The following is a 25122-nucleotide window of genomic DNA, read 5'->3' as shown; positions in this document are numbered from 1 at the left end:
TGCACACAATACTCCAAGTGTGGCCTAAGCAAATTTTATATAGCTGCAACATGACTTTCTGACTCAGTGCCCTGACCAATGAAGGCAAGCATGCCATATGCCTTCTTTATCACCCTATCTACTTGCATGGCCACTTTCAGTGAGCTATGGACTTGTTAAGGTTGTTAAGGGTCCTGCCATTAACTATATACTTTCCCCTTACATTAGACCTCTCAAAGTGTAACACCTCAGATTAAACTCCATTTCTCTGCCCATATCTGTGATTGATCTACATTCTGCTGTATTCTTTGGCAGCTCTCTACACTGTACACAACTCTTTGTGTCGTCTGCAAACTTGCTAACCCACCCATCTACATTGTCATCCAAGTCATTTATATACATCACAAATAACAGAGGTCCCAGCGCTGATCCCTGCGGAACACCACCGGTCACAGATCTTCAACCAGAATAACACCCTCCCACCGCTACATTGTCTTCTATGGGCAAGCTAATTCTGAATCCAAACTACCAAGTCACTGTGGATCCCATGCAGCTTAACCTTCTGGATCAACCTATCATGAGGGACCTTGTCAAATGCCTTACGAAAAACTATGTACACAACATCTACTGCCCTATACCCTCTTCAATCAGCTTCATCACCTCTTCAAAAATCCCAATCAAGTTTGTAAGACATGACCTGCCCTGCAGAAAGCCATGCCGGTCAGATAGAACCTGACTGAACATTAAAGTAGAAACTGGATTTAAAATGACCACAAATTATTTAAAGTTATCAGTTTAATTGAATAGCTGCAGAGAAAATGGTTTTCAATTTTGTGTAAGTAAAAACTAAAATCAAATGAGGAACTGAAGATAAATTTCTTTGCCTGGCGAGAACTTGTTCTGAGTGCTTCAAACAAATAGCAATGATGCGTTTACGGCAAAGCTAAACACGAGACTGAAAACAAATCTGCAGATGAGATGAATTGGAGGTTGGAGGAAGCTCCTGTGCAGCATTAACTTCAGCTAAACATTATTTTGCTGGAAACTCATTGTGTGACAGAGGTTCTGTTGCTGAGCTTGCAATCCAGAAACCTTGATTATTAACATCAAATTAAACAGCAGATTCCTGTTTAAGAAAATGCAAAGGTGAACATTAAACTATCAGACAGTTTAAAAATTTCCCTGAGCTACAGTGAACTTCAGGAAATTAATTGCCATTACTTGGTCTGGTCTTTACATAATTCCATCCCACACCATTGGAGTTAACTGCCTTCTGAAGTGGCCTAGCTATTCCAATGAGTTGCAAGAAAAGCAGCTCCCAGCATCTCTAGTGCTGCATTACCTTCCATGGCTGCAGAGGACAGTCATTGAAAGTCAGACTTGCCCAAATGTCCACTTCCCAAAATGAATAAAGTGGAAATAAAAACTTAATTTTTGATGTCCACTTTGGAAACTAACATTTAAAAAGATCATAGTGATGCTAAAAATCTGACTGAACATTAAAGTAGAAACTGGATTTAAAATGACCAGCCAGATGGTGGATTAGCACTTTATTACAACACTACCATGTAGTGGCAGGAATACAGTACTACAAGAGTACACTGTTTTCAGTTTCAAATCTTGCCGTTTGTTAAATTGACGGAGCACATTCACAACACAATTGGCCTGCAAACATTGAAGCGATCACGCTTCACCCTGAACTGAAATTAAAGCAGTAGGCCTTGCTGGTTTAATCCAGGAATGCCCAAGCTTACTTCATCCAGCCCCAACCATTACATAAACCAACCATTTAACCAGCACTTGGGCTGGGTAAACATGGCACAACGCAGCTCCAGTCTGGTGGGATTTAAACACAAAGATGAAGTTTGCTGTAGAATTAAACATAGAAAGTGCTGATGGAAATGGTGGATAATTTGGAGAAAAGGCAATAAAGATTCTGGCAGGACATGACCATGCTCACTCCATTTGGAAACACGCTGCTGGGTTTCTCTTTCAGATGCTGATAAGTTTAAAAAAAAACTTTTTGCTTTTGGTTTTCTTTAAGAGACAGAGTGAATGAAACTCCTTTCTGGTTTAAGCAGCCAGGTACAGTGAAAGGGTTAATGCTCGAGGTGCTTTGATTACACGAGATATGTACAGGGCTAGAGTGATCAGTACTTAGACAGCTCTGTGAACCTTTGGGAGCTCTTTTTAGACCTTTGGTACAAAAAATACACTCTCTGGCTTATCACTCCATGGATCAAGCAAAAATGTACCATGGATATTGAGATGTCATTGTCTGAATTAGTGAGGCATAAGAAGGGCAGTCAACTCCAATCATACAGTGATTGTACATACAGTACTAAAACACAAGACTTGTTCAACCCAGTCCTCTCAATTTGCCAGAAGTTGTCCCAGTGACTGCAGCCTGGAGCCTCAGATGCTGTGTGATCAAAACCTTATTTACCAAATGGAGTGAGACCTATCTTGGTGAATTCTCAAAGAAAACTTCCAGGCAACTTATATGGTCGGGTGCTTTCCCAGGAGACAGGGAATCTGTCACAAATTACAAGGAAAACAAATTACTCACCATTTTCAGTAGCCAACAGGCCAGAACAAACTAACCCTAACAGCCAGAACGGTGTGATGTGGTCAGCCTGCACTTTGTTCATTAACAGTGCTGGCACTGGATGTTTGTTTCTGCTATCCATTTAAACTACTGTGTACATGTACAAATCACAGCCGTAGAAAAGTGTTTCCTGTATACAAGATGTTCTCATGGAAGAGCCCTACATCAAAGCGAGCTCACTCAATGCACAAATCAAACTGTCCCCTCAAATGAATTTGTCTCAATCCCCAGTTAAGATTAAAAAAAAGACTGCAGGTTTACTGAGTGGGATCACTTTGCAGCCAAGCACTAAAGAATGACAGAAAGCAGCACTCAAGTTATTTTTACTAAAGGGAAAAAAAAAATCACCAGGCATTGTTTTTTTATACAACAGCCACCCTGCCTGAATAGAGACAGACGGCCGGACTCAGTCCTTTAATGTCCGCTTGCTGCACTCAGCCACTGCCAGTGAGACACATGCAAAGAACTGCAGCAGCAGTGTGGTACCCTTCAGATCAGCCCCCGACGCTTTTTGTAGTCCTCCAGGTTTAGGGATCGCCTTGGGGTTCCGTCTTTGACAGATGGAGTTTTTGAGCTCACTGACAATGACTTGGATTCTGTGTCAAAAGAGCAAGAAAAGATGGTTAGTGAACATCAACCACTGGCAAGTTGAAATAGACAGCATCTGCAGAAAGAGTTAGTATTTCAGGTCAATGTTTCCCCAGAACTGGGAAAAGAATCTAGAACATTTAAAATGAGTTTGTGTCCAATTGGTCCATCATCCTCATGCCAGAGAAGGGTTGGGATGAAGAATACAGATGTGACTGAGTGGAGATCCAGAAATTCTGAATGACACACGCAGTGGTGGCATTGATGTTTATGTAGATGAGGAGATGTGAATGCATGATGAATGAAAGCAGAGAGGAGAGGACCTGCTCAGTCCCCCAGAAGTGAGCTGAGCAGCCAGTCCATTCCACTCCAACCTCTAGTGTCAAAGGTGTTGTCCTCCATCCAAGACATGGTATTTCCCAGATGGATTTGAAAGATGCCACATCAGACTTCAGGGTTTGGAGCATGGGATGGCCTGAACATTTGACTGGATTGAAACAATTTTTATTTACCAATACCCAAAACTGCCAGAAATTGTAGAGTTGTAGACACAGCCCAGTCCATCATGCAAACCAGCCTCCCCTACCTTGACTCTGTCTACACTTCCTGCTGCCTTGGTAAAGCAGCCAACGTAATCAAAGACCTTTCACATCCCATCACCATCTCTTCCCCCTCCCATCGGGCAGAAGATACAAAAGCTTGAGAATGCATACTTCAAGGTTCGAGGACAACTTCCATCCCACTGTTATCAGACTCTTGAATGATAAAGCTGAACTCTTGCTCTCAATCTACCTCATCATGGCCTTGATCTTTGTCTCCCTCTCTAACTCTCTCTCTCTCTCTCTCTCTCTAACTGTAACTCTATATTCTGCACTGTTTTTTTTTACTACCTCAAATGCAATTGTGTCTGACTTGTCTGGATCATGACCTGTCTGGATGGCACACAAATTGCTTTTCACTGTATCTTGGTACATGTGGCAATAATAAACCAATACCAACTGAACATAATGCATCACATACAGGGCCTTCCTTGGTTATGAACACCCAACTTATGGATACACTGTACATTTGGGAAACTGGCAGGACGGATTTGCTGGCTGCTGTAAGCATCTTCTGTCAGGTGGGAATGCGGCATTTCCTTTTGTCTTCTCTCACTAACCCCCAACGAGCCGCAACACTTGGGGGCTGGGTGGAGCCGAGCAGCGCTGGGACTGCTGAGAAGATTCACTTGCTCACTCACCGAGTCAGTGAGGCTGGCTGGCAGCTGCTCTTCCCGTGCCTGCTCACTGTCCCGTCATAGCTGCTTCTGTGATCCTCTCCCGCACACTGTTTCCATTCATTTCTGACTTACGAACAGTTCTTGGGAATGGAACCCTGTTGTAACCTCAGGGAAACCTGTACATTTTACAGGACTTACCTGCATTGGGCACTTGCAGATCTATCTTGATATCAAAGTCATGGGCCTTGAAGAGGTCCTCAGAGAGGTCAGAATTAGTTTTATTATTGCTGTCCTCCTTTTTACTGCTACCCTGGTCCTGCTAACAAGAACACACACAAGTTGGAACATAGCAACCACTGTATAATTAAAACAATCTTCATTTAGTTCACCTTTAGTCATTCTGGGATTGACATGTTACAACAATGGAATCGCTAGCTAATCACAACAAATTAGTCCACTACAGATCCAGACCGGAGAGAAAGAAAACTCCACTTGACCCATAGAACATTACAGCATAGTACAGGCCCTTCCACCCACGATGTTGTGCTGACATTTTATCCTGCTCTAATATCTAACTCTTCCCTCCCACATAGCCCTCCATTTCTCTATCATATCTAATAGTCTCTTAAATGTCCCTAATGTATCTGCCCCTACAATCTCTGCTGGCAGTGCATTCCACGCACTCACCACCCTCTTAAAGATGTTTCAAATCACTGGACCTTGGTGAACTACAGGCACAGAATATAATGTGGTGGTGATAACAGAAACTTTGCTCAAAAATCGACTGGAGTGAACATCAAGTATTCGTGGTTACAAAGTGTTCTGGAGGACAGGAGGGATAGCAACTGTTGATTGAAGGGAATATTACAATAGGAGGAGAGGGTGGTGGGGGGTGGGGGGGGCGGGAGAAAGAGAAAATAGGAGTCAGTGACAGAATCTGCTTGGTTAGAACGCACGAAACAGTGGGTGAGCATTATATACATACATACATACATACAATCTATAGGGCACCAAAGAGTGGTAGGGGTTTGGAAAGGAAACTCGAGAAGAGTGCAAAACCTACTGGACAGTTACACAGGGGGACCTGAACTATTCCAATGTAAACTGGGATAAATTGTGAATGGTCGGATTGCATGTATCAAATTCCCATGGTCTGGCAAATGGCTCACCATGTTTGCTGCACCTTTCTATTCCAGCTCTCCCCAGCCTCACCATACACCCTCACCGCCCCCCCCATCCCCAAATTCTACCACCCCACCTGAGCCTCGCTGGGGGGTGTGGATAAGCCCAGCAAGTACAAGCCAGTCAGGTTAATCTCAGTGGCAGGAAAGCTTTTAGAAACATTGATCTCAGATGGGATGAATAGTCACCTGGAACAAAATGGATTAAGGCAATCAAGCAGGGATTTGTTGAGGGCAAATGGTGTTTGATCAATTTGACAGAATTTCAGAAAAATAAACTCAGTGGGTTCAGCAGCACATGTGGAGGGAAAGGGATAGTCAACATTTCAGGTCGAGACCCTGCATTACAACTGAGTGACGAGGAAAGGGAGCCAGTATATTGAAAGGAGGGGTGAGGCAGGGGCTGGTAGGTGATGGGTGGAAGCGGGTGAGGGGGGAGATGATGGGCAGATGGAGCCAGGTGAGGAACCAGCATTTGGTGCTCACAACGTGGTCTGCTCTACATTGGCAAGACCAAGCGTAGACTAGGCATCCATTTAGTGGAACACCTGCACTCTGTCTGCACCATCCTGAGCTCCCGGTTGCATTTCATTTCAACTCCCCTTCCCATTCCACCGCCAGGCCGAGGCTAAACACAAACTAGAAAAACACTCCTATATATTGGGCTTCCCCTTTTCCTATCTTCAGTCCTGAAAAAGGGTCCTGACCCAAAATGTTGATCGCTTGCTTTTCTCCACGGATACTGTCTGGCCTGCTTAGTTCCTCTAGCATCATAGTGTTTTTCATCTTGATTCCAGCATCTGCAGTCCTTTCTCTGGAAAAACACCTCATTCTGCCTGGGTAATCTACAACTCAACAGCATGAACACTGAATTCTCCAGTTTCAGGTAACCTGCTCCCTTTGTGTTTCTTACCCACTTCCACCAATACACACAGGGTCTCTTTCCCACTGTTTACCTTTTCCATCCCTCCCTTCATTACACAGACTCATCGCCCTCCCCCACCTGGTTCTGTCTGTCCATCATCCACACATCTATCTTCCTGGGTTTCTTCTCCTTTCCTCTCCCCTCCACCACCTGGCTCCCTCCTTACCTGTTTCTACCTATCACCTGCCAGCTCCTGCCTCACCCCTTTATAACGACCATCTCCCGTCTACACTCTCAGTCCTGATGCAGGGTCTTGACTAGAAACGTTGACCATCCCTCTGCCTCCACAAATGCTGCTCGACTCACCGAGTGCTTCTGATATTTTGCTCCATGGTTCCAGCGCCTGCAGTCTGTCTCCAGTGGCTGTACTGCACTGTAAAACCCTAATAATCCAGCATGCTCAGAACAAAGGTGCTGGACTGGCAGATTTTGCAGACTAATGTAATTCAATACCCTAACACACACTTTTTTCAGATGTTATGATAAATTCTCCAGTGGCATGGGAGCACAAGGACTGGGGACCTGGTGAGACCTGTGGGAATGCAGGGACCAGTGAGTCTCAGGGGAGTGCGGGGAGCATTATCTGGTGAGCCAGACACTGAACCGCAGACCCAAGACCCTCCTCCACCTGCCCATCAGTCCTTAGCCTGTCTCATCCCTCCCTCTCACCCCTTTATACCAACTATCTGCCCCCTCAGTCCTGATGCAGGGTCTCAACCTGAAATATGGACAATTCCTATCCCAGCCCACCCCCCACAGATGCTGTCTGACCCACTGAGTTCCCTCAGCAGTTTGGTTTTTTGCTCCAGATTACAGCATCTGCAGTCTCGTCTCTCTAACGGACTGTGCTGAATGTTGTTTTTGAGACGTAGCATGGAAATAGGCCCTTTGGTCCACAAGTCCGTGCTGACCATCAAGCACTCTTTTAAAAACAAATCCTACCCTGACCTATTTCAGTCTCCCCACATTCCTATCAATTCCCCCAGATTCTGCCACTCATTTACACACTAGGGACACTTTACAGTAGACAGTTAAACTATTAGATAAGATATCTTTATTAGTCACATGTACATCAAAACACACAATGAAATACATCTTTTTGTGTAGTGTTCTGGGGGCAGCCAGCAAGTGTCGCCACTGTCCCGGCGCCAACATAGCATGCCCACAATTTCCTAACCTGTACGTCTTTGGAATGTGGGAGGAAATCGGAGCACCCAGAGGAAACCCATGCAGACACACAGGGAGAACGTACAAACTCCTTACAGACAGTGGCCGGATTTGAAGCCGGGTCGCTGGTGTTGTAAAGCGTTACACTAACCGCTACACTACCATGCCTGCCCATTAACATGCCTATTTTTGGGATGCAGGAGGAAACCCACAGGATCAAAGAGAGAACTTGCAAATTCCACACAGACATCACTGGAGGTCAGGATTGAACCTGGTTGCTGGAGCTGTGAGGCAGCAGTTCTACTGGCTACTACCCTTTTATACAGGAGAGAGATGAACAGTGGCACCCCCCATGGATTGCTGTGACCGTTATTGATTTTTTTTGATTTCTATAATGACCTACAATCAGGGATGCAAGCCACATTTCTAAATTTGCAAGTGACACAAACCTTGGCAGTACTGTGAATTGAGGAGAGAGAAAGATGGATTACAATGGGGCATACATGGACTAGTGGACTGGGCAGATGCATGGTAAATGAAATTTATGTTAAGGTGACGTATTCTAGTTAGAATGATAAGGGACAATATAGAACAAAGCTTGCTGATCTAAAAAGGGGTGCAGAAGCAGAGGGACCTGGGGATATGTTTGCACTAATCATTGAAAGTGGCAGGACAGATCAAGAATAAGGCATACACAATTCTGGGTTTTATTAATAAAGGCATGGAGTGTAAAAGCAGGGAAGTCTGGCTGAACATTTATAAAGCACTGGCCAGGCCTCAAACAGCTATTGCACTTGATTCTGGTTGCCACTTTATAGGAAGTGTGTAAAGGCATTACAGAGTCCAGCAAAGATTTATGGGAACATAGTGCCTCATCACAGGAGCCAGTTACAAGGATAGATAAGGGAGGCTGAGACTGTTTTCTTTGGAGAAGGCATAGGAGAGGTTTGACACAGATATACAAACTGACAAGGGGACAGTGAAGAGGTCAAGGACTAGAAGTAACAGAATAAAATAAAGGGGATGAGACATGTGATTGGAATCTGGAACACATGGCCCGCTAGCTCCATTGTGGCCTTCGAGAAACTGGACAAATAGTGAAACTAATCCTGACACTCCCTTTAAACTCACCTGGTTCACTGGAAAATTTATTATACTGTGTAAGATTTTACAAAGAAAAGCTGCATTGGGGTACTTATAGAAATAATATCTATAAAAGTTGACACTCGCTAACTTTTATCTACATACCACAGAAAGCATCCTATCTGGATGCATCACAGCTTGTTACGGCAGCTGCTCTCCCCAGGACCGCAAGAAACTGCAAAGAGTTGTGGACACAGCCCAGCACATCATGGAAACCAGCCTCCCCTCCATGGACTCTGTCTATACCTCTTGCTGACTTGAAGCAGCCAGCAAAATCAAAGAACCCACCCACCCACCCACGTCATTCTCTCTTCTCCCCTTTCCCATCAAGCAGAAGATACAGGAGCCTGAGAGCACATAGCACCAGGCTCAAGGACAGCTTCTATCCCACTGTGATAAGACTATTGAACCTTATATGATGAGATGGACTCTTGACCTCACAATCTACCTTGTTATGACCTTGCACCTTATTGTCTACCTGCACTGCACTTCCTTATGTAGCTGTGACACTTTACTCTGTATTCTGTTATTATTTTTACCCTGTACTACCTCAATGCACTGTATAATGAATTGATCTGTACAAACGGTATGCAAGACAAGTTTTTCCACTGTACCTCGGTACAAGTGACAATAATAAACCAATACCAATATCCCACAATCGAGAAAACCTACCTGAGTAAAAGGATAGTAAGGGACAAAATTGGTCCCCTAGAAGATCAGAGTGGTCGTCTATGTGTGGAGCCTCAGGAGATGGGGGAGATCTTAAACTTTTTTTTTGCATCAGTATTTACTCAGGAAACTGGCATAGTGGATATGGAAGGAAGGGAAACAAGCAATAGTGTCATGGAACATATAGAGATTAAAGAGGAGGTGCTTGCTGCTTTACAACGAATAAAGGTAGATAAATCCCCCAGGCCTGATAAGGTATTTCCTCGGACATTGAGAGAGACTAGTGTAGAAATTGCAGGGGCCCTGGCAGATATATTTAAAATGTCCTTAGCCGCTGGTGCGGTGCCGGAGGACTGGAGGGGAGCTCATGTTGTTCTGTTGTTTAAAAAAAGGATCTAAAAGTAAACCAGGTAATTACAGGCCAGTGAGCCTGACATCAGTAGTGGGTAAATTATTGGAAGGTGTTCTGAGAGATCGGATATACAAGTATTTGGATAGCCAACGGCTGACTAAGGATAGTCAGCATGGCTTTGCGTGTGGTAGATTGTGTTTAGCAAATCTTGTAGAGTTTTTCGAGGAGGTTACCAAGAAAGTAGATGAAGGAAAGGCTGTGGATGTTGACCACATGGACTTCAGTAAGGCCTTTGACAAGGTCCCACATGGGAGGTTAGTTCAGAAGGTTCAGACACTAGGTATCTATGGAAAGGTTGTGAACTGGATTCGAAATTGGCTGTGTGGGAGAAGACAAAGAGTGGTAGTGGATGATTGTTTCTCAGACTGGAGGCCTGTGACTAGTGGTGTGCCTCAGGGATCTGCGCTGGGGCCATTGTTGTTTGTTGTGTATATCTAGATGATAATGTGGTAAATTGGATCAGCAAGTTTGCTGATGATACTAAGATCGGAGGTGTAGTGGACAGCGAGGAAGGCTTTCAAAGCTTGCAGAGGGATCTAAACCAACTGGAAGAATGGGCCAGAAAATGGCAGAGGGAATTTAATGCAGACAAGTGTGAGGTGTTGCATTTTGGAAGGACAAATCAAGGTAGGACATACACAGTAAGTGGTGGAGCACTGAGGAGTGCAGAGGAACAAAGGGATCTGGCAGTTCAGATACATAATTCCCTGAAAGTGGCGTCCACAGGTAGACAGAGTTGTAAAGAAGGCATTTGGCATCCTGGCATTCTAAAATCAAAGTATGAGTATAGGAGTTGGGATGTTATGGTGAGGTTGTATAAGACATTGGTGAGGCCAAATTTGGAGTACTGTGTGCAGTTCTGGTCACCTAACTATAGGAAGGATATTTGTAAGATTGAAAGAGTGCAGAGGAGATTTACTAGAATGTTGCCGGGTCTTCAAGAGTTGAGCTACAGGGAAAGACTGAACAGGTTAGGACTTTATTCCTTGGAGCGCAGAAGAATGAGGGGAGATTTGATAGAGGTTTACAAAATTATGAGGGGTATAGACAGAGTTAATGCGAGTAGGCTCTTTCTACCTAGATTAGGAGAGAAAAGTATGAGAGGACATGGCTTTAGGGCGAAAGGGGAAAAGCTTAGTGGGAACATTAGGGGGAACTTCTTCACTCAAAGAGTAGTGGGAGTATGGAACGGGCTGCCATCTGATGTAGTGAATGCAGGCTCACTCTTGAGTTTTAAGAATAAATTGGATAGATACATGGACGGGAGAGGTCTGGAGGGTTATGGACTGGGTGCAGGTAAATGGGACTAGCAGAATACTGTTTCGGCGCAGACTAGAAGGGCCGAATGGCCTGTTTTCTGTGCTGCAGTGTTCTATGATTCTATGACTGGCACTAGTGAAGTCCTTAGTGTACCAGATTGTCAGAGCTTTACTGTAAAATGGTGAGGGAAACTTACAAGGCTGCAGAGAAAGGGCCGTGGATGGAACTGGAGAGTTGTTCTGGTACAGACAACACAGACAAGAAGTCTCCTGAGCCATAACCATTCACTGATCTTGACGCCTTGAAAGGGTTTTGCTACTCACAGGGACACCTTAGTATTCTCAAATGTAAATAGCTAAAGTTGCATTACAGAAGTACATAGAATAACTTGTGAGAGAGATGCAACTTTCCTCTGTAATAACCTATTAGACAAGGGAATGGGCTGTGGCGCACTCTTGGACAGAAACATGGCATTGACAGAAATGTGAATAGGTGGGGAGAACCAAAAGGAATAATAAAGGAGGTGAAAGAATACATAAGTATCCAGCAGGAAAACCCAATGGAAACTTGGACCAGGCTCGAGAGACCTACACATATCCTGAATCACTAGCAGAACTGGCCCGACAACACCTCTAGCCACAAATACCTGGAAATAGAGAACAAAGGTGCATTCTTTCTTGATTTGCAGTCTCCTGTTGCCCTCCGTTACCCGTCCCATGTCTTACCGGTTTGTTTAGTTCCAGGGGCAGCTCTGTCTGGGACCCAGATCCATACTTGGCATTCAGATGAGCAATGATGGCAGCCTGGACTGCAGGGTCCCGAGACTGTGAAATAACACGGAGACAGGATCATCAACTCACTCTGCTCAGCTTTGTCAACACAAACTATTCAGAAACAAAGTATATCCTGCTGCTCAGCAACTGGATTGAAAACCAGGACTGCAAACCACCCCTAACCCTGCCTGTAAACCCCCTTCCCCCCCTCCCTGAGGTAGCAATGTAAACCCAATTCCTACACTGCAACTACCAGACACACTTGTACAGCATGACGGACTCTGTCATCAAACAGTTGACAACTACATTGCAAGGTGTCACTGACAGCATTGTGAATTTAGACTGCAGATGACATCACAAATATTCCTTACGTTGGAGACGATGGTGGGTTGACATTGGCGCCTGGTGAAGGGGTCCATCTGCTTGGTCCTCTCATTCTGGACCTCAGCCTGCAAAGAAGAGATTACAGTAAAAGCACGAGTGCTGTTACCTTCACCCCAACACCAATAATTCTCAGATGTGTTTCCACTGCATTAAACTTGGAGTCACTTACAAAGCTGGAGGCAAAGCTGTGTGCAGCCAAAAGCCAGCTTTCGGTTTACTGAGCACCATTTTGTTACTGTGCCTGCAGTGGTTCCCAATCTCCCAACAGCTCATCATCATTCTTTAATGTACATTTCTTTAACTTGTTTCGCCCACAACTGAGTCTTCTGAGTATTCTCCCAAAATTTTGGTCCATCATTGGTGGTCATATCTTCAATTGCCTTGACTTCAAGTTCTTGATTTCCCTCAAATTTTCCACATCCTTCCCTTCTATCAGGAACCTGCTGTTTAAAAACCCAATTTTCTGAACATTTAGTCACCTTTAGTACCCCTTCCTTTGGGCCCTTGTCTATTTTTCCCTTCTTTGTAGGGCCTCAGGACATTGTCCCCCATGGTGAAACATTAATAAAAAAAAATTATAGGATCTCTGCACAAAATGTGGAATTCAACCAGTTTGCTCTCAAAGAATGACCTATCTATTGGATCTCATCAATCTGCTCCTCCTCACATTGCTGCTAATTTTCCTCTCAAGTACATTGTTGTATGGTGGTGCAACTAGTCAAGCTGCTGTCTTGCAGTGCTGGGAGACCCAGTTTCAATCCCGACATCCAGTGCTGTCTGTGTGGAGCTTGCACATTTCCCTTGCCATCGTGTGGGTTTCCTTCCACATCCCAAAGACAAGTGGGTTGGTAGGTTGCTGTAAATTGTCCATGGTGTAGATGGTTGAAGATGTTGGTGGAATACATTGGGGATGGGGATGGGGTTGGGAGGGAGGGAGGAAGGAGCTGATGGAAATGTGTAGAGGATAAAATGGGATTGATGCTTGACACCAAATTCAATTGGCCAAAGGGCCCATTTCCATGCTGTATGATTTGAAAACAAGAAAGAATTTTTTTTGTCACCACAAAGCTTGTCTACTCTCCAACCACACCCAAACCATCTATCACCAACCTTTCCCCACTATATTTTTACTCGATGATCCAGATGATGGTAAATTCACAGTATTTAAAAACCATCACCCTGCCGACTGCTAGAGCTTACCTATTTGCTACTGGGGTTGTATATCCTACGTGGGCCCTCTGATCCCGAAAAACCCTATTGGAGCTGTAGAGGGCTAGCATTAGAGTTCAGAGCAACAACCCCCTTTCACATATGTATGTACCCTCCATCCATTCTGATCTGGGCTCAGATGATTGAAGCCATTCAACTTGTGCAAACCCTTACCGTAAGGCCTTAACTGAACGTCCAATACATCAAACCAGTATATTCTATAAGGATCTCACTTTGTATGGAGAAGAGTTTTTTCTCCATGGGTCTCAAACCCCAATTTTCACCTCCTGAAAGCCAGAATGGCGCTGGGACACAATTTCCCTTCAGTTCTTTAAACAAGTGTCCATTCTTTGTGGAAGTTTGGAAACCATGGAGAGACGATTGATTACAAAGGGAGTTGCACCGCAATGTCACTACAAAGTAATCAAAGAAGTGAAGTCTATTGACTTTCTCATTCACAACTCACTGGTACCTGAATCCTATTGTGAAATAAGCTAACTCTGCACAGTGGTTATGCGCACATTATTTGATGCATTTCAATTCAGAGCATTTGACCAATAAATAATACCATCCAGCAATAATACTTACCAGTAAAGCCTTCTCAGACTCCACAATGTTCCATTCTCTGTTCCTCTGGTTTATGTAGCTAAGAGAAAGGAACAACGGGGTTTTAATAGAGACACTTGCATAACAAAACACAGTTGGCTGCTCTGTGACGTGTGTAATCATCTTCTGGGCCAGATTCTGGTTGGAATGAAGGATGATCTGAATTTATCTTTGGCCTGTGGACCTCTGGCGCTTCTTGCTGTACAGGCCCCACATCAGCATCCAAAAACACAGCAACAATTTCTATATGTATGTCGATGTCAATCCCTACCTCATGATCATCTTCCATCCCCACTTCTAAATTGTCAGAATACTTGTCTACCATCCCATGCTGGACAAACTAATTTCTTCAAACTAATTAACAGAAAGAACCAAAGTCAAACTCTTTGGTCCCAGTCACAAGCTCCATTCTCTACCCACGAATTCCTTCCCTGAACCAGAGCCAGACGGTTCACAACCAGTGTGATAACTTGACCTTGCTTTCAAAATTATACCTTGGCCACTATTAGCTCACCAAATTTCCATCTCTGAGAAAGCCACTAGCCCATCCTTGCCTTATGTAACCTCCTTCAACCCTCGATAAATCCGAAGTCATACAATAGGTCTTTTTGGACCAGATTGTCCATGCCAACTGTGATGCCTATCAATACAATTCCATGTGCCCATATTCCTCTCCACCTTTCCCATTTATGTACCTGTCCACATGCTTTTCCAACATGTAATTGTATCTGCTTCTACCACCTTTTCTGGCAGCTTGTTCCAGATATTCCACCACACTGTGTAGAAAAACCTGCCCCTCAGATCCCTTTTAAATTTCTCCCTCACCTTAAACCTGTGCCCTCTAGTTCCAGCCCTGCCCTGAGAAACAATTCTATCTATTCCACTCAATTTTATAAACCTCTAAGGTCACCCCCTCAGCATCCCACATACCCACGAGAACAAACCCAGTCTTATCTCCTTATAACTACAGCGCTCCATTCCAGGCAACATCCTGGTGAATCCCTTCTGCACTCCATTGTTAACACTCTTGAGTGTTGCCTAACCAATGTTTTGTATAACTGCAACATGAGGTCTCTCAGATTCAACACCTCGACCTATGAAGACAAACATACCAAATGCCTTTCTTAGTGCCCTATCTACTCATGTGACCACTTTCAGGGAGCTATGGAGTCCTGGAAACAGGCCTTACAGTCCATTGCGTCTATGCCAACCATAATTCTTATCTATACTAATCCCACACCTGCATTAATTCCATATCCTACTATGCCCTGCTCATTCAAGTACCTGTCCAGATGCCTCTTAAATGCAGTTACTGTTCCTGTCTCTACCACCACCTCTGCCAGCTCATTGCAGATACCAACTACTCTGTGTGAAAGATTTACCCCTCAGATTTCCTTTAAACCTCCTCCCTCTCATGTTATATCTATGTTCTCTAGTTTTAGACACCCCTACCATAGGAAACCCTTACTATAGGCAAAGTTTCTCTGTATATCAATAATTCCAAGGTTTGCTACCTACAAGTGAACATAACTCCTGTCCCTCGACTGTTCTCCAACAACTTCCTTACCGATGTAACGGCTCACTAGCTTGTAACTTCCATAGAAAACTACAGCACAGAAAACATGCCATTCGGTCCTTCTAGTCTGTGCCGAAACATTATTCTGCTAGTCCCATTTACCTGCCCCCAGCCCATACCCCTCCACACCTCTCTTGTCCATATATCTATCCAATTTACTCTTAAAAGTTAAGAGCAAGCCTGCATTTACCACATCAGATGGCAGCCCATTCCACACTCCCACCACTCTTTGAGTGAAGAAGTTCCCTCTAATGTTCCCCCTAAACCTTTCCCCTTTCACCCTAAAGCCATGTCCTCTCGTACTTATCTCTCCTAATCTAGGTGGAAAGAGCCTACTTGCATTAACTCTGTCTATGCCCCTCACCATTTTGTAAACCTCTATCATATCTCCCCTCATTCTTCTCCGCTCCAAGGAATAAAGTCCTAACATGCTCAATCTTTCCCTGTAACTCAACTCCTGAAGACCCAGCAACATTCTAGCAAATCTCCTCTGCACTCTTTCAACCTTACTGACATCCTTCCTGTAGTTTGGAGACCAGAACTGCACACAATATTCCAAATTTGGTCTCACTAATGACTTATACAACCTCACCAAAACATTCCAACTCTCATACTCAATACTTTGATTTATAAATGCCAGGATGCCAAAAGCCTTTTTTTTTTACAACCCTGTCTACCTGTGACTCTACTTTCAGGGAATTATGTACCTGAACTCCCAGATCCCTTTGTTCCTCCGCACTCCTCAGTGCCCTACCATTTACTGTGTATATCCTCCCTTGATTTGTCCTTTTTCCAGGCAAATCCCTACTGTTGTTTTTCAACAAAGGAACAATATTAGCTATCCTCCAGTCTTCTGGTACCTCACTCTTGGCTAATAAAATTGCAAAGGTCTCCAGAGCTCCAGCAATCTCCTCCCTTTGCTTCCTTCAGCATCCTGGTATTGATCTGTTCAGGCCCTAGGAATTTATCCACTCTCATACAGACTTGCTGCAGATCAGTGTCCTTCACACTCTGCTGCCCTTGACCTAACTCTCACTAAATCCTATTCATTCATCACACTTATGCTTCATCACACCCCATAGCTCCCATTAAAGCAATAACTTAAAAATTGTTTTCAAAATTTTTCATGCCCTCATCCTCTTGCTATTCTCCTCCAGCCTCAAAACACTCAGGTATTCCTCAAAGTTACAGTTCTGACCTCCTGAAAATCTACAAATCCACTAGCAGGCGTTATGTCTTTGGATTCGTATGCACCAGAGTTCTGGAATTCCCTCTGTCACACTGAATAAACACTTCCACAGTGGTACAGCTGGTAGAGTTGCTGCCTCACAGCTCCAGTGACCCAGGTTCCATCCTGACCTCTGGCACTGTGTGGAGTTTGCATGTTCACCCGGTGACTGCATGGGTTTCCTCCCACATCCCAGGCATCTGCCGCTTCACATGTGAATTTGGCCACCATACATTGCCCTTAGTGTGTAGGAGAGTGATAGAATCTGGGGAAATCAATGGGAATGTGGAGTATAAATGATGCTTAATGGTCAGCATGGGCTCGAGTGGTAGAGTGATACAGCACAAAAAACTGCATCATCTGCACCAACATCAGCAGCCACTCTTTCCTTTAGCACATAATCCTACTAATAACTCATATTATCCTCCCCACTTTTTCATCAGCTACCCCCACCAGATTTTATCCCTCACCCACACACCAGGGGCAATTTACAGTGACCAATTCACTCACCAAACTGCACATCTTAGGAGGAAACTGGTGCACCTGGGAGAAATCCACATGGTCACACAGAGAACATGCAAACTCCACACAGACACCGGAGAGCAGGATTGAACCTAAGTGAGGCAGCAACATTACCTGCTGCACTGTGCTGCCTTGTGGGCCAAGGTCCCCTCTCTGCACTGTATGAGCTCCGTGATTTCTATACCCAGTGCTGCAGCAAATCTGTAGATGGCACAGAAATACAAATTAACAGGAAAACACGCAAGTCTGATAAAGAGCGATTACTGGAAGAGAGAAAGGGGAACTATTTCTGCTGCTCGCAGGAACAAATGCACAAACATCAGACTTCTGAATTTAATAACACTACGGGAACTTGTTCATATGTACGGGTGCCCATAAACCAATGTTTATAATCCAAGGAAGGTTGTATTACAAAAATGCACTTTGGGAAATCCTGAAATGATTAAAGTTGCCATACAAATTCAAGTCTCTTCTTTCCTGACCTGATGGCAGAGATGTTTTTTGTGCGAAGTCTGTCAAGGGCCTCTGCCCGTTCTTCCAGTTCATTCAGCTGTTCCTGGATTTGCCGTGCTTTCTCTGGCTCACCTGCTTCTTCTGCCATCGCCTGAGGGAAAAAGAGAGAACGAGTTATTACTAAAGTGAACAGGAACTGCACACTCAGATTGCTGTAATACTCAAGGATTGGGAAACTGTATCCAAGATTGGCTTAGCAACAGGAGACAGAGGGTGATGGTAGAGGATTGTTTCAGTAAGTAGATGCCTGTGACTAGTGATGTTCCACAGGGATCAGTGTTGGAACATGAACAATCCAGATGTGGATGTAGGAGGCATGTTCTCAGACAGCACGAAAGTTGGCAGAGTTGTTAACTGTGTGGAGCATAGTCTGATGATACAGGGTGATATCAATGTGTTGGTGAAATGGGCTGAGAAATGACAGATGGAGTTTAATCTGGATAAGTACAAGGTAATGCATTTGGAGAATACCAATGAGGTTCGGACATACACCATGAAGGGCAGTGTGCTAGAGAATACTGAGGAACAGAGGGACCTTGGTGTACATCCAAAGATGTTTGAATGTTATTTGCCCAGCAGATAACGTGGTTAAGACTGGGATGCTGTCCTTCACTAGTGAAGGAACTGAATTAAGAGCAGGCAGGTTATGCTCCAACTTTATAAGTATTGGTCACACCTCAGCTGGAGTACTGTGTGCAGTTCTGACTAGCACTCCATGGGAAAGATGTGATAGTGTTGGAGAGGGTGCACAGGAGATTCACCAGGATGTTGCCTGGAATGGAGCGTTTCTGTTCTGAGGAGAGACTGGGTCTGTTTTCCCTGGAGCAGAGGTGGTTAAGAGGGGACATGATTGAGGTGTATAAAATTATGAGGGGTATAGATGGAGTTGACTGCAGGACAATCTTCCCCACATCAGAGGTAGATAAAACTAGAGGACATAGGATAAGAAGCAAGAGATTTAGAGGGGACCTTTTTCACCCAGAGAATGCTGAGTACCTGCCAGAGATGGTTGTGGAAGCAAAGTCACTGACATCATTTAAGTGTCTAAACGAGCACATGAATCACCTAGGCCTGGTTCAAGTGCTGGAAGATGGGATTAATACAGATGGGAGCTCAATGGTTGGTATGGATGCAGTGGGCTGAATGGCCTGTTTCTAGGCTGTATGACTCTATAAAGCCCAATAGCTAGTGCTTACATGAGAGCCATCACTTGAAATACCAAGAATTTCTTGGAACTATCCAGCCTTCCACCTGAAAACATGAGCTCTGTTTCCCTTTCTAGAGATGCTGCTTGTTCTGGTGAGTTTTCCCACCACTTTGTATTTACAATTGATTCTCTATGAGCAGCACAAAGCACTAGCTGGCCAAACTGATTTCACCTGGTTTCTGTGCCCCACATTATTACAGCAGATATGGCCTAGTACACTGACCTTCCTGATGGTCAGAGTCACTTCACACCACCCAAGACTTGTCTTTTTTGGAAAAAAAAATTGGTTATAATTCAACATCTTCCCTGGAATTCATCAGGATCTAATGGACCTAACACTTTCTACATTTTGCACAGATCATAACTTGGGAACTTCCTGCATTATTGATTGACGTGACAATCTGCAACTTGGGCTCTTATTGACATCCCATATATAAAGAGGCTGATTAAGAAACTCTTCTTGGGTTACAAGGTATCTCTGCCACCACCAGGATACTGAGAACCTGCACTGTGGACCAGTTATGTCACGCGGAACCCATTATGTCAAGTCACTGTAATCTTGCAAATTGCTTGTGTCAACAAGGCACAACTCTGTACAACAGATAGAGATCTTGTCGACACAAATGCACCTGTGATTTCTGGTACCTGTATTACTAAAAGGTAGATAGCGGGATCATGCAGCATTGATGTACGATATTATGGGTTGAAGTCTCCTGTTCATTATTGTCTCCGACTAACTATAACAACTATAGAAACATAGAAAACCTACAGCACAATTCAGGCCCTTTGGCCCACAAAGCTGTGTTGAGCATGTCCCTACCTTAGAGACCTATAGCCCTTTATTTTTCTCAGCTCCATGTACCTATCCAAGATTCTCTTAAAAGACCCTATCGTATCCACCTCCACCACCGTTGCCAACAGCCCATTCCACGCACTCACCACTCTCTGAGTAAAAAACTTACCCCTGACATCTCCCCTATACCTACTCCCCAGCACCTTAAACCTGTGTCCTCTTGTGGCAACCATTTCAGCCCTAGGAAAAAGCCTCTGACTATCTACCTGATCAATGCCTCTCATCATCTTATATACTTCTATCAGGTCCCCCCTCATCCTCTGTCGCTCCAAGGAGAAAGGCCGAATTCCCTTTTCATAAGGCATGCTCCGCAATCCAGGCAGCATCCTTGTAAATCTCCTCTGCACCCTATGGCTTCCACATCCTTCCTGTAGTGAGGTGACCAGAACTGAGCACAGTATTCCAAGTGGGGTCTGACCAGGGTCCTATATAGCTGCAGCATTACCTCTTGGCTCCTAAATTCAAATCCACGGTTGATGAAGGACAATACACCACATGCCTTCTTAACCACAGAGTCAACCTGTGCAGCTGCTTTGAGCGTCCTATAGACTTGGACCCCAAGATCCCTCTGATCCTCCACATTGCCAAGAGTCCTACCATTAATACTATACTCTGCCATCATATTTGACCTACCAAAATGAACCACTTCACACTTATCTGGGTTGAAACTCCATCTGCCACTTCTCAGCCCAGCTTTGCATCCTATCTATGTCCTGCTGTAACCTCTGACAGCCCTCCACACTATCCACAACACCTCCAACCTTTGTGTCATCCGCAAACTTATTAACCCATCCCTCCACTTTCTCATCCAGGTCGTATATAAAAATCAGAACTCTCTCTCCCTCTCTGCTGCCTAACCTTTAGGATTGATTGTATAAGTAAAAAACTTTGTAAATAAAGAACATGCATCTAAAGAATAAATTACGCTGAACAAAAAACTCAAATTGAGTACTTGTACATTTCACCCACCTTTTCTTTCATGAGCTGAGTCTTTTTCATGGCATAATTGGAAGGCGCTTTCCTGAATCGATCCTTCTCCTTCACAATCTGCAACACGACAGCACAGCTCAACAACTGAAGGCAAAGATCTGGTTCTGAGGTTACATGCTTCTTGCAAAACAGCTCAATCCTCACAATCCCACACCCACAATATTTATCATTTTGTCTCTGCTGTTGGAGACTTTGTTACCTTCAACAGCAGAGACAAATGAACAGTCCCACCTTTGATTCTCAGATTTAGTTTTTTTTTAAACCTGCCATGATTGATGAGCTTGCATTGATCAACAACAGTGTCATTTGCTGTCTGCATATTTTAATCTAAATTCTCAAGTATTTTCATAATTCGGCATCATCCCTAAACAATATTGTTTTTTTCTCCCCCGATCACCTTGGAGTCCTTCCGATAAAGATTCTCCCGCAATGGTGTTGGGCAGGAATTCCATGATTAGACTCAGCAGTGATGAAAAGTTCTCATTAAGGATGGGAACCTACCCCTTGCGGTAACCAGGACTAACCTAAGTAAGTAACTGCTGTGCAATTTTTAGTTGCAGTCACTGTGGAGGGAATGGATGCTTTGAATGGTGTCGGAACGGTAATAAACTCGATTGGTTTGTTCTGGATGATGCTAGCTTAAGTGTTGTTTCTGTGCTGTATGACTATGAAGTGTAGATTTTAGATGCTCTTGTTGGAGGTGGCCATTGGATGGCACAAATGTTACCTGCCATTTATTAACCCATGTCTGAATGTTGCAAGACTAGACAAGGACAGCCTCATTTACTGCTGAGCTCTGAAGGAAACTGAACATTTTGCAATTGTCAGTGAATGACACCACTTTTGACCTAGCACTGGCAAGATTGCAAAGAAAATGCATCATGTGACTTATATTATTTCTTCCCCGCTTCCTCTCCCCCTCAACCCCCGCCCCAAATCAAACTCTAGGTTAAAAACTGATCATTTACCTTTAGAATTGGTCAAATCAAGTCAACCATTTGGGCAGTACCTTTCACTGGCTACATAGGACCAACATGAAATAAACTGCTCATGGACATGGGCCCACACCATGAAACATCGCTAATTTGCAATTAAATCTTGAGCGCAAGGCTGAAGAAAGGTTGGTGCAGAATATGGCACAGGGTTTTCCTTGGATGGCAGTGTGCTCCAGTGTTAAGATTCTGCTCCCTACCCTGCCGTCAATGAAGCAGAGTTCATGAAGCGATTTCCCTCTTCCACAGGGACGAAGGATAGGATTTATTATGTTAACTTGAGTGGAATATGTTTGGCTACAAGATAAACCATGTAATAAAGGTGATGGAAATTTTGCTTGATTGCTTTATTCTTGCTGTCACCTACCTCTTCAATGTCACGATCATTGAATTTATACTCCAGTGCCTGTTTGATCTGCTGCTCCTTCTTGTTAACTTCATCCATGGTTGGTAACTGCATTCCTCCCATCATTATCTGAAGCAGTGGAAAACCAGGGGTTAAACTATCTACAAAACTGTAGAATTTGGTGCCCACTCTGTACCTGCACTTGTCAACAGCAACACTTTTCTGGAGCATTCTATTTGAGATATTTACATTTAGCATTCAGATCCTTCAGGTGCAGAGCAGAGATTGCAACGCTGTGCTCTCAGCCCATCGACTGCCAGATTGCAAGCACGTTAGAAAGACACAATCAAAACTGACAAAACTCCCTCACCACAGAACTCACCGTTTCTCTCCATTTCATGAACTCAGTTTCTGTGAACTCCTGGTTTGACACAAACTCAAGTCGAAACACCCGTTCATCTGAGCCATGACTGGAAAAATAAAGGTAAACATACTTAGTTTTTTCTTTATTTTCCTGTTTTTTTAAAATATTGTACAGTTTAATATAGTTAATCACAGATGTGTGAAAGCTTCACATCTCACAGTCGAACAATTATTCGGCCTCCTATCATGAGCTGCAGTTGAGAACCCAGAAAAATAAAGCAAGCCCCAAATTCAGATTCCTGGATGGTTGGGTCTTTGTCAGGCAACAGGTGCATTATGTTGACCTCAAAGGACAAGAAGGGAAAGAAAGGGGTGGGATTATAGTGAACTGATCCTACTATAATAGGTGGTATCATAGACAATGAAGCTGACATCAAAAATTACAGGTGAATCTTGTGTAAGTGGGCTGAGGAATGGCAAAAGGTGTTCAATCCATTTTCCCTGAAAGTGCAGTCACAAGTAAACATGGTGGTGAAGGCGGCATCTGGCATTCTGGCCTTCATCAGTCAGGGCACCGAGCATAGGAGTTGGGATATTACTTTGCTGTTGTACAAGACAATGGTGAGGCTGCACCTGGAATATTGAGTACAGTTTGTAGGAAAGACGTCATTACATTGGAACGAGTGCAAAGAAGATTTATGAGAATGTTGCCAGGAATCGAGGCCCGAGTTATAGGGAGAGCTTGGGCAGGCTAGGACTTTATTTCTTGGAGCTCAAGTCTATAGAGGTGTATAAAATCATGAAAGGCATAGATAGGGTGAATACTCAGTCTTTTTCCCCAAGGAAAAGGAATCAAAAGCTAGAGGGCATAGGTTTAAGATGAGAGGGAAAAGATTTAAAAGGGACCCAAGGGGCAACTTCTTCATGTAGAGGGTGAACAAGTTGCTAGTGGAAATGGTCGAGGCACGTACAATAACAATAGTTAAAAGACATTTGGACAAGTACATAGATAGGAAAGGTTGAGAGGGATATGAGCCAAACATGGGCAAATCAGAATAGCTTAAATGGGCATTTTGGTCAGTGTGAACTACAGAAGCATGAGAGAGGAGCTGGCCAAAGTTGATTGGAAGGGGATCCTTGCAGGGATGATGGAAGAGCAGCAATGGCAAGAGTTTCTGGGAGTAATTCAGAAAACACAGGATCAGTTCATCCCAAAGAAGCAGCAGCATTCTAAAGGGAGGATGAAGCAACTGTGGCTGACAGGGGAAGTCAAGGACAGTATAAAAGCAAAAGAGACAGCATACAATATTAGTGGGAAGCTAGAGTATGGGGAAGATTTTAAAAACCAACAGAAGGCAACTAAAAGAGCAAAAAGGGGAGAAAAGATGAAATATGAACGTAAGCTAGCCAATAATATAAAAGAGTATACCAGAAGTTTCAGATATATAAGGAGTAAAAGAGAGGCAAGAGTGGATATTGGACCATTGGAAAACGATGCTGGAGAGATAGCAATAGCGAACAAAGAAATGGCGGACGAACTGAATAAGTATTTTGCATGTGGAAGACACCAGCAACATGCCAGAAATTTGAAAGAGTCAGGGGGCAGAAGTGAGTGTAGAAGGAGAAGGGGTTTGGGAAACTGAAAGGTCTGAAGGTAGATAAGTCACCTGGACCAGATAGACCACACCTCAGGGTCCTAAAAGAGATTGTGGAAATTTAAAGCCATGCCCTCTTGCATGCTTTCTTTAAGGTAATGGGTGGGAAGTTCAAGGGAGATGTCAGAGGGAGGTTTTTCACCCAGAGAGTGGTTGGTGCATGAAATGCGCTGCCTGGGGTGGTAGTGGAGGCTGATATGTTGGTCAAGTTCAAGAGATTGTTAGATAAGTACATGGAGGAATTTAAGATAGAGGGATATGTGGAAAGAAGGGGTCAGATAGTCTTAGGTGTGGTTTGAAGGGTAGCACAACATGGTGGGCTGAAGGGCCTGTATTGTGCTGTATTGTTCTACGGTTCTATGGTATTGAGTATTGGTGAAGAGGCGCTGGCTGTCTACTCTATCTATTCCTCTTAATATTTTGTATACCTCTATCATGTCTCCCCTCATCTTCCTCCTCTCCAAAGAGTAAAGCCCTAGCTCCCTTAGTCTCTCCTCATAATCCATACTCTCCAAACCAGGCAGCATCCTGGTAAATCTCCTCTGCACCCTTTCCAATGCTTCCACATCCTTCCTATAATGAGGCAACCAGAACTGGACACAGTACTCCAAGTGTGGTCTAACCAGAGTTTTGTAGAGCTGCATCAGTACCTCGCGGCTCAAACTTGATCCCACGACTTATGAAAGCTAACATCCCATAAGCTTTCTTAACTACCCTTTCCACCTGCGAGGCAACTTTCAGGGATCTGTGGATA

General features: G+C 44.0%; 1 protein-coding gene across 1 annotated transcript in view; it reads right to left on the bottom strand.

Moving 5' to 3' along the window:
• Positions 1 to 1516: 1516 nt before the first annotated feature.
• rtf1 (RTF1 homolog, Paf1/RNA polymerase II complex component) overlaps positions 1517 to 25122 on the bottom strand; it is a 76639-nt gene continuing 53033 nt past the window's right edge. The window contains exons 9-17 of the mRNA XM_052012494.1: positions 22733 to 22820; positions 22372 to 22479; positions 20992 to 21069; positions 17932 to 18053; positions 14106 to 14163; positions 12296 to 12373; positions 11877 to 11975; positions 4593 to 4713; positions 1517 to 3183 (exon numbers count right to left, since the gene is read on the bottom strand). Coding sequence (XP_051868454.1) covers positions 3077 to 3183; positions 4593 to 4713; positions 11877 to 11975; positions 12296 to 12373; positions 14106 to 14163; positions 17932 to 18053; positions 20992 to 21069; positions 22372 to 22479; positions 22733 to 22820 — 859 coding nt within the window. The 3' untranslated portion in view covers positions 1517 to 3076. The remainder of the gene's footprint in view (positions 3184 to 4592; positions 4714 to 11876; positions 11976 to 12295; positions 12374 to 14105; positions 14164 to 17931; positions 18054 to 20991; positions 21070 to 22371; positions 22480 to 22732; positions 22821 to 25122) is intronic.

Source organism: Pristis pectinata, chromosome 1 (assembly GCF_009764475.1).
Source record: "Pristis pectinata isolate sPriPec2 chromosome 1, sPriPec2.1.pri, whole genome shotgun sequence".
Classification (NCBI taxonomy): Eukaryota; Metazoa; Chordata; class Chondrichthyes; order Rhinopristiformes; family Pristidae; genus Pristis; species Pristis pectinata.
Note: the sequence above shows the minus strand (reverse complement) of the source record. Positions and strands in the feature narration are given on the sequence as shown.